General features: G+C 44.6%; 2 protein-coding genes across 2 annotated transcripts; one reads left to right on the top strand and one right to left on the bottom strand.

The window, feature by feature from the left end:
- Positions 1-4,188: 4,188 nt before the first annotated feature.
- On the top strand, positions 4,189-5,136 carry LOC101629518 (olfactory receptor 2A12-like). Its single transcript, XM_004678879.1, has one exon. It carries the CDS (start codon positions 4,189-4,191, stop codon positions 5,134-5,136), a length of 948 nt encoding a protein of 315 aa, XP_004678936.1.
- A 3,811-nt stretch (positions 5,137-8,947) lies between these two features.
- LOC101629286 (olfactory receptor 2D2-like) lies at positions 8,948-9,886 on the bottom strand. Its single transcript, XM_004678878.1, has one exon. The coding sequence runs from the start codon at positions 9,884-9,886 to the stop codon at positions 8,948-8,950; it is 939 nt and encodes a 312-aa protein (XP_004678935.1).
- Between the last annotated feature and the right edge of the window lie 217 nt (positions 9,887-10,103).

Here is a 10,103-nt window from a genome sequence, read left to right as displayed (position 1 = left end):
GGCAGGCGGCAGGCGGGAATCGAACTCATGCGGAAGTGGCTTCAGATTCTCAGTGCTGCGCTTTAACCCGCTGCGCCACCAGGGAGGGCCGTATACATATTTTTTTAAAAAATCTATTGAAGTAATTGGCATACAAAATTGTAAGACTTTAAAGTGTACAAGTGGTGACTCCAAACATATATATATATATTACATTAGGGTGTCTCCCATCTAGTTAATTAACACATTCAGCACCTCACATCCTTGTTTTGAAACAATATTTAAGTTTTACTCATATAGCCAATTTCAATCCTATAACAGTGTTATCTACTATAGCCACCTAATTTTACATTTGCTCCTTACAGGTGAAAGTTTATACTCTTTTGGTGATTTCTCCCTATTCCCCCTATTCCTTGATGATCACTTTTCTCTGCTCCTATGTTTGACCTTTTTTTCTTTGAAAAAAAAAAAAATTGTTCCACATTTAAGTGATACTATGCGTTATTTGCCTATTTTACTTAACATAATGCTCTCAAGTTTCATCTATGTTTTACAAATGGCTGAATTGTCTTCTTTTTTCATGGTTGAATACTATAAAACATATAGTATTATATCTATAGAGAAGTGTGTGCGTGTGTGTGTGTGTACACCTCTCTGAGGTACCCATAGTTCTCTCTCACTCTTTCTCATCAATCTAGGCCTCACATCCTCGTATCCATTTATCCACCAATGGTCAGTTAGGTGCGTGGGGGGCTTTGACGACTGGAGACTGGCCAGATCACAGCATGGATGCCCTTTGGGGAGTGGTCAGGACTCAGAGTGGGAGGACAGGGCTGTGGCTGTACGCAGCCTTGAGTACTCAGAGGTGAAGTTCAAACTTGATGTTCAGACCTTGGAGATTTCAAAAACACAGCTAGCTCATTAGGCAATCATTGGCTCTGTCCTCCTGGGAATCAGAGCAGAGTTTCAAAGGAGGGCTCCGCAGACTCCTGACCTGTCCCTTACTCAAAGCCCAACAGCAGGTAAGGAGGGGCGGGGGGCAGAGGGAAAAGGCCCGAGGCTTGGGCATCTTCTCGTCAGCCCTGCCCTGCTCTCTGTACTGTCTACAGATCTCCTCTGTGGGTCCCTTCGTGCCTATGCTTCTCGCTCTTTCCCTCCTCTTCCAACTTTGCCCCCGTCTCTCTGACTTGCTTCTTGTTTACTTCTCTCTATCCAACTGCCCATCTTTGCCCTCTCTGTCTTTGTTAGACTTAGTATGTGGGCTCTCTCAAGCATCTGGCCTTCGGTGGCCAATAAAGACAAAGAAACAGAGGAGGGGCTGTTGGGGAAGCTGAGGCAGGCAACTGAGTCAGGTGGGATCGGTGGGGTGGGCAAAACAAGGAGGTAGCCGGTGGCAGGCAGGGAAGTTGTTAGGGCTGCGGTGAGATATGTGTGTGGAAGAGGGAGACCGTGAGATCTCAGGGAAGGCAGGGATTTGAGGGAGCACTTTGACACTGGGTGTTGCTTGAACGCTCTCTTACTGAAGGAGGAGCAAGGCAGATGCCTTCCACCAAGATATCTGCAGGCTGGTGGGTCATTGTTAGGGTTGCTGGGGAGTAGTGTGCTTTTGGGGGCTGCTCCCCGATTCCCCGCTCCCATTCCCTCCTGAGTACCCCATGCTCTTTCCCACAGACATTCTGCACCATGTATGGGACTTGAATAGAGAGAGGTCGCAGTGGGAAAGCTCTTTTATGAACACTGTTCCTAGCAAATGCCTCTGCTCGAAGGTAGGATGCACGGGGGGCCGGAAGCCGCAGTGAGGGGTTGCTCAGTGCTCCAGCCCTGCATTAAGCATTGGAAAAAGGTGAAGTTAGAGAATAAAGAAGACGGAGATGAAGGGAAAGTTTTTAGCGCTTCCAGATGGCACAGAGCTCACCAATCCTCCTGCTTCCATCTCTCTCTAATTCCAGGTTGACCCCAATGCATCCCTGATGTAAGAGCAGCTAGAGTCAGCCTGGCTTGAAGCTCTCAACAGAAACAGAGAGCTTTGCTGTCCAACACAATCCTCTCTACACGGCTCTGAATGTCAGAGCATTTTCTCAAACTGAAGTTTGTCGTCTGGTCCAGTTTATACTTAAACCCAAATTTGGGATTATGAGGGCAATTATTACCCATTCTCCTGATCGCAGTCCTTAAGATATTCTATAGACAGACCTCAGCATCCTTACATTTCTGCAAAGAAAAATCACTATTTTTCTTAGTTATTTCCTTTACCTTACGATGTATTTTCCTACATACTGCAGCTTGTCTGTACTCCTCTCGTAGAAGCTCACAGATGTCAAGTCTACTTTCCACATGTGTTTACTGCAGGAGAGAGGACCAGTGTCAGTCATCTCGCTCCTTGCTCTGGCAACGTAGCTTCTAGAATGGAGTCCAAGACTGACCTTCTTGCTTTAATGATTATGTATCTTGTGTTAGAGGGAGATAACTGCAAAATCCCTGCTTTACCAAAGCTGCACTATGAAAACACCCACAATTGTACTGTCTGTTCTTTTCTGGTATTAAAACATGATTCCTTTACTTATAGAATTCCTTCATACTATTTATTAGTTAAAAAAAAAAAAACTAGTGTGGTAATCTTTATCTTTCAGTCTGACTTGCTTATTCCATTTACATTTAACATAGTTACTGTTTTAATTAGTTTTATCATCTTACTATTTGCTTTCTATTTGTTCCATGTATTTTTTATGTCCACTTTTTCTGTTTCTTTGGGATTTCTGAGATTCTTTATATCCTGTATTACATTTTAAGCTTTATTATTTTTCTATTATTTCTTTGTTATTTGAGAACAAGTATTGGTAAACCCTATATTTTTTAATGACTTAAAGATGAATAAAAATAGCCTTCAGTAACTGTAAGCTACTTACAAAACCTAAAATACTGATTGTTTGGCCCCTCCATGGAAAGTGTGCTAACACTTGATCCACAGGCTAAACTATGCAAATGTGACTTATGATGGTCTCATTTACATCAGTATTTTAGCATTTCCTACGCAATGCAAAATCTTTTTTGTGACATAGTCTACTTCTATGTAGATAGTAAAGTTCCCCATGACTTTCAATTGTTACTTTGTTGCTTTAAGCAACCAATATTTTATCTTATTTACTCACACTTTTACTATTTAGAATATTCATCTTTCTTTCAATTATGTGCTCTCATTGAGGCCATTTTCCTTTAGTCTAAGGAAGTTCTCTAACATCTCCTTACTGTGAATCTCTAGACAGTGAATCGTCTGTCTTTTTGGTGGGAACAAATGACTTTCGTTTCTTAAGGGTGTATTCATTGGCTATGGTACCCTATCGTGATAATTTTATTTCTTCTCTTTTCCTTTTTTCTCTCTCTTCCTCTTTTTCTCTCCCTTCCCCTACCTTCTCTTTCACGTTCATGGAAATATATAACTTTGACTTGGGGCATAATTTAGAGGCATATCTCAGGGACATTGTGGGTTGGGTTTAGACCACACAATAAAGTGAGCATTACAATAAAACAGATAGTTACCTGCAGCTTTTTTGCTAGTTTTGCAGTGCATATGTCAGTTGTCTGTATTAAAATATAAGTCAATAGGCTGATTCAAAGCAGGATTGCCACAAACTTTCAATTTGTAAAAATTAAAATGAGCTGTGTCTGTATTTCCAAAAAAAAAAAGCTTTTCTGGCTTGACCCAGCCAGCTAGTAATTTTGGCTTTAAATTTCCAGAGTACCCCTCAAGCTCCTCACTCAGTCCCAGGGAAGCCCATTTGGGGAGACGCCTCAGTGGTGAGGCAGACATGTCCATTTGGTTCGAAGCTCTCAGCAGATGTCATTTACTCAAACATCCAATTCTTTCCTTGACCACTTCGAAGTCTTTTATAAGCTACATAGACTATTCAAGTCATGATGTGAAAGATACCATTTTGGACCCTCCTTTTGCAAGGTCTACATTTTGAAATGTGCTGTTTATGCTTTAAGATTTCAGAACTGGGACTAAATAGTACACTATTAAGATGTTTTTGTATAGCAAATGAATGCTTTTAAAAAGCTAGGTATCCAGTTTTGTGGGAATCCTAACTAATAAGCATGTACTTTCCTGCTGGTGTTGGGCACTTTTAGGATATGAGTGACAGCAAGGTTTGAATCTGATGCTTTCAGCTCTGAGTGATGACTCTGTTCTTTCCTTATACCAGGAGAAGGATGCAGAACTTCCTCTGGGGAAATCGTAGCTCTATTACTGAATTTATTCTTCTAGGATTCTCTCACAGCACAAAGATAAATCTTATTCTATTCATTGTTTTCCTCTTCCTCTATCTCATCACCCTCCTGGGTAATGGGCTCATTATCACCTTGATACGCATGGACTCTCGCCTCCACACACCCATGTACTTTTTCCTCAATATCCTATCCATTCTGGATATGGGCTATGTTACCACCACAGTACCCCAGATGTTGGTGCATCTAGTTTGCAAAAGGAAGAGCATCTCCTATAACAGATGTGTGGCCCAGATGTACATCTTCCTGATGCTAGGGATCACTGAGTCTTGGCTTTTCGCGGTTATGGCTTATGACAGGTATGTGGCCATTTGCCACCCCTTGAGGTATAAAGTCATCATGAGTCCTTTGCTGTGTGGGTCAATGGTAGCCTTCTGTGGATTCTGGGGGATTAGCTGTGCCCTGATATACACAGTCTCTGCTATGATTCTTCCCTATTGTGGCCCCAATGAGATCAATCATTTCTTCTGTGAAGTACCTGCAGTCCTGAAGTTGGCCTGTGCAGACACGACTCTCAACGACCAGGTGGACTTCATCTTGGGTTTTATCCTTTTGATAGTCCCACTCTCCCTTATCATCATTGTCTACATCAATATCTTTGCTGCCATCTTGAAGATTCGCTCAGCCCAAGGGCGAATCAAGGCCTTTTCTACCTGTGCTTCTCATATCACTGTAGTCACTATGTTCTCTATTCCATGTATGGTCATGTACATGAGACCTGGTGCTGAGGCCTCCCCAGAAGAAGACAAGAAGTTGGCTCTATTCTATAATGTCATCTCTGCCTTCCTCAACCCCATCATCTACAGCCTTAGGAACAAAGATGTGAAGAGGGCTTTCCTCAAAGTGACAGGATGGGGGAAAGCATCAGAATGAAGTCACAGAAGCTTGGGTTCCAGCAAAGAAAAATCCTGGGACATAATCTACATGACTTCCATCGAAATTCTTTCCAATATTCAGTGGGTACACATCCTATATTAGTGGGCTAGATTCAGTGAGGTTAGATACGAAGCACCCCAGAAGGCTTTGAAAGTGGATATTCCTCAAGTATGAAAACATCAGACAGAGGACTCCATGAAGACAAGTCCCACATTTGATTCATCTCTTTATCGCCAGTTTGTAAGGCCTGGCATCAATATTTATCTTTTCTGTTACTGAATGAACATGATATTGGGTGTTTGAGGTCTGAACTCATGAAATAAGTTCAAACTGATGGATACAAGATGACTTCAGATGAGTTGATTATAGCTCAAGCAGGGATTTGACAAGACCTGAAGAAAGAACAGTTAAAGAAAAATCAATGGTGGTCACTAAAAAGAGTTCAGGAAAGTAATATAAGTCAGTGGTACTATTAAAAGAGTATGTGCTTAGGACACATAAACCCTCACGTCACTAAAGAAAGGAGCTCTGTTTCTTTAAAGCAATACTCATAGGCAAGAATAGACTCTCCTCGTAAATGGATGATAATCTCCTACTCTATAAATGCTAGATATTGTTGCTTGAAGTTGTTTATTTCATCTATAAATATTTGTAATGACATTTTTGTCTACTAGTTCTAGTTTCTGAAATTTCTAAATATAATTGTGGATTTGCTTATTTCTTCTTTCAGTTCTATACATTTTCTTTTTTGAAGGACAGAGCTCCCTTTAAAAAAAATTATTTATTTCTGCATACAGAACTGGGGTACGGGTCAGAGGTGCAGAGGCAGTGAGAGGATTCGTCAGAGACAGAGTGGGGAGCAGAACAGGCAGATCGACGAAGTCCGCTGCTGAGGGGAGCCGCGGGAGGGTCAGGAGAGGTCTGCCGCGCCAGGTGGGTCAGCTCTGGGGCCGGGGATTGAACTTGTACTGACGTGGCTGCAGCCAGCTTGCAGTGCTGCGTCCTTACCCACTGTGCCACCAGGGAGGGCCTCAATAAATTTTCATTTCATGTGTTTTGAAGCTCTGTTGTTTGTTGTACGCACCTTTAGGTTGACAGGTCTTGGTGAATTCACCCTTTATCATCAAGCAGCGTCACCCTGTCCTTGATTATACACTTTTTGTTGTTGCCCTGAAGTATATTTTGACGAATATTAGTATAGCTAATGTAGTTAGTACTCCAACTGTTTTTGATTAGTGTTTGTATAGATATTTTCCCATTTGTTTAGTCTATATCATTATTTTATATGCACTGTTGATGGGATATAAATTGATCAAACCACTGTGGAAAACGATATTGAGGCTCCTCCAAAAAGTAAAATAGAACTTCCATCTGATGAAGCAGCCCCACTCCTGGGTACTTCAGTATTGGAATCAGAAGTTATATACTCCTGACCAGAAGGCCCACATCCTGTATTTCTCTTCAAAAACTGCTGCCTTACACTTTTGGGCTGAATTGTGTCTCCCCTTGCCCACAAATTTCATATGTTGAGCCCCTAGCTCCAGTATTCAGACTGCTAGTGTATTTGGAACTAGGACTCGACAGAGGGGATGAAGGTCCATGAATGCGTCCTAATCCAATCTGACTGGTGTCCTTGGAAGATGAAGTTTGGGGACATGAGAGAGACACTCGGGGTGTGTGTGCACAGAAACCATGAGAGGGTACAGAAGACAGCCCTCTGCAAGCCAAGTACAGAGACCCCAGAGGAAAGGAAACTGGCCAATACCTCTGTCTTGGACTTCCAGCCTCGGTTCCTGTGTGAAAATAAAAATCTGTTGTTTACGTTGCTCGGTGATGTTTTCTTAATGACAGCCCTGGCAAGCCAACACACCATTTGTAATCCAGGGCACTCAAAGAGTTGTTCCATAAATTTTGTCTCATTTTATAGTGGTGTAGAGTGAGAAAATAGTTCTGATACCTATTCCCCAATCATGTCCAGAAACAGAAGGCCTCCATACATCTTAAAACTACTGCTTGGGCCCTCCCTGGTGGCACAACAGGTTGGAGTGCAGCACTATGAAGCTGGCTGAGGCTGCTTCAGCATGAGTTCATTCCCCAGCCAGGGAGGTGACCCACATCACTCAGCAGACCTCTTCTGTTTCCCTGCTGCTCCCCTCAGCAGTATAGTTCACCAACCTGCCTGTCCTGCTCCCCACTCTGTCTCTGATGAGTCCTCTCACTGCCCCTGCACCTCTGGCCTGTACCCCAGCTCTGTTTGCATCAATCAATAAATCTTAAAAAAAAAGAGGTTCCTTTCAAAGTGCACTGAACATACTGCACATAGACCCGGCTCCTGGTCACCGAGTCCTGATGGAGCTGTGCAGATGATGCTTTCCTCTCTTCTGCAGCTCCCAACTCAGCAGCTCGTTACATAAGAAATACATCTCTGATGGCTACAGCTGCCAGAGACAGTAGTTCCTCCCAGGGTCTCTGATGGACAGAGGTCACTGGAACCACTCATCAATGTGGGCACCATGGAGAACATGCAGGATTCATGGGATGAGATCCCAATGCCAGCACTGAAGGGCGCTTGGAGGAAGTGGACTCCTCATGATGACTTTGAGGGGCTCAAGGCCTCAGAGGAGGAAGTCACTGCATATGTAGGGGAAACAGCAAGAGAGCCAGGACTCGAGGTGGAGCCTGGAGATGTGAAGCTTGAACACGAGGAGCTGCACTTATGGGAAACTCATCCAAGACCCCACCCCTCAGGCAGGGACCACCCCAGTAAAGGGTGACCTCACGTACGATGGTGCTCCCCGTCAGATCTCGCCAACTTCCATTCGCTTTGACGCCATGTTTACACTGACTTGTGACAGTTGGGATGTGACGTGGCTGGCTGTATAGAAAAAGACATTTTGCCCCACAGTGCTGTGACCATAGTTTGGGCTTTAGCAATGTTCTGTTTGCCACAAATCAGGACCTAGACTGAGTTTTATTATTTAATAGTGTGAAACATGAATGTACTGGGGGAAAATGTGTAGGAACCAGTGCATGATGACTTTATTATCCTATAAAGTTGATTTGAGCTAATTCTAGTCATGGGGATATGTAGTGTAGCTGAACGTCATTCGAGCTGATGAAAACACAACCAGTGCACACCAGAGCTTCGCAGGAGCTCCCGAGGCAGCAAGCAGAAGAAGAAGTTGATATGGATGGTGCCCAGTAACATGACCTGAGAGTGGTGAAGCCTGAGAAAAGATTCACGAGGAATAAGCAGAATTCCAGGAAAGGTCCCTCCAAGCAAGAGGGGGAAGAGCAAATGCTCTCCATTGAGTTTTTTTTAACCCCTTTCTGGGCTTACTTCATTTTGTATCTGGGGTTGCCACTATACGCCCCCCTCTAATTTCCCTCACTCTTATGTGAACCAAGTCCCCTTTCCTTGAGATCATCCAAGATAGGCTGTATTTTCCCCAAGTGGACTTTATTAGAAACAAGGGGAAAAGAAAATAAAAGTTATAAAAATACAAAAGCACAGAAACGTGGCTACAAAAAGGTTCTCCCTCTTCCTACCGTGTATCTAGGAATCCCATTCTCTCACCCCGGTGCCTGGCACAGAAGTCCAGGCTCTTGACCACTGGGCCGTATCTTAACAATCAGCCTCGATCACATCCTCCCCATGAAACCACAGTGTCCAGGCAGCCTGCCACTGTTGGGCGAGGGTGAAGAATTAGCTTCAGTGTGTCCAGCTCTTCCGGGTCTCATGGAAGCTCCTTGGGGGGTTCTGAGTATGAGTCCTGTGATCTGCTCCCCGGGCTCAAGCCTTAAAGCCTCAGTCTGAGGCCCTGGCCCATCCCATCAACTTGAAGAAGGCCTTTTTCACATCCTTGTTCCTCAGGCTGTAGATGACAGGGTTGAGGAAGGCTGTGGCGACATTATAGAAAAGGGCCATTTTCTTGCCACTGTTTGACAGGTAGCCAGAGCCAGGGCTCATGTACATGATGATGCAGGGGATGGCAAACATGGTGACCACAGTGATGTGGGAGGCACAGGTGGAGAAGGCCTTGATCCGCCCCTGGGCTGAGCGGATCTTCATGATGGTGGCAAAGATGTTGGCATAGACGATGACAACCAGGGTGAGTGGGACCACGATGACGTTGAAACCCGTGATGAAATCCACCAAGTCATTGAGTGCTGTGTCTGCACAGGCCAGCTTCAGGACGGCAGGGACCTCACAGAAGTAGTGGTCAATCTCATTGGGGCCACAGTAGGGCAGGCGCATAGCAAAGAAAGTATAGCACAGGCCCCCCACCACCCCATAGGCTGCACAGATGCCCACCATCAGGAGGCACACCCAGCGTGTCATGATGACCTTGTACCTGAGAGGGTGGCAAATGGCCATGTACCTGTCCACGGACATGATGGAGAAAAGCCAGGACTCGGTGACCCCAAAGAGGAGGAAGATGTACATCTGAGCCACACACCTAGCAAAGGAGATCGCCCTCTTCTTGCTGAGGATGTGCACGAGCATCTGAGGCACGGTGGTGGTTGTGTAGCACACGTCCAGCATGGAGAGAACCCCGATGAAAAAGTACATGGGTGTGTGGAGGCGCGAGTCCTGGTGGATGAGGGTGATGAGGAGGCTGTTGCTCACAAGGATCAGCAAGTAAAAGACTAGAAAGAAGGTGAAGAGCAGAGGATTGGTCCTGGGGTTGGGGGCAAAGCCCAACAGAATGAATTCTGTCACAGCAGACTGGTTGAGATCCTGCATTGTGATCCCCCTGTTCAAAGAGTTTTGGGGACATGTAATTTATTGAGTGTCCTTGCTGAGGGTGTGTAGGAGTCTACACACTCTGCTGCATTTACATTTCCTAACAGGAAGTTTGGGTTGGCAGACAGGACTCCCCAGATATGTCCCGAGAGTTGTCTGAGGGGTATTGGGTCTGGCTCAAGATTTAGTTGAGGATCTCGTGAAGAAGTAGTGGCAG

Source organism: Condylura cristata, unplaced genomic scaffold (genome assembly GCF_000260355.1).
Source record: "Condylura cristata isolate star-nosed mole 26May11 unplaced genomic scaffold, ConCri1.0 scaffold00008, whole genome shotgun sequence".
NCBI classification, from domain to species: domain Eukaryota; kingdom Metazoa; phylum Chordata; class Mammalia; order Eulipotyphla; family Talpidae; genus Condylura; species Condylura cristata.
Note: the sequence above shows the minus strand (reverse complement) of the source record. Positions and strands in the feature narration are given on the sequence as shown.

What these genes read in the sequence shown, in the direction of transcription:
- LOC101629518 (XM_004678879.1), top strand. Translation starts at nt 4,189, where the DNA reads ATGCAGAACTTCCTCTGGGGAAATCGTAGCTCTATTACTGAATTTATT.
- LOC101629286 (XM_004678878.1), bottom strand. Translation starts at nt 9,886, where the DNA reads ATGCAGGATCTCAACCAGTCTGCTGTGACAGAATTCATTCTGTTGGGC.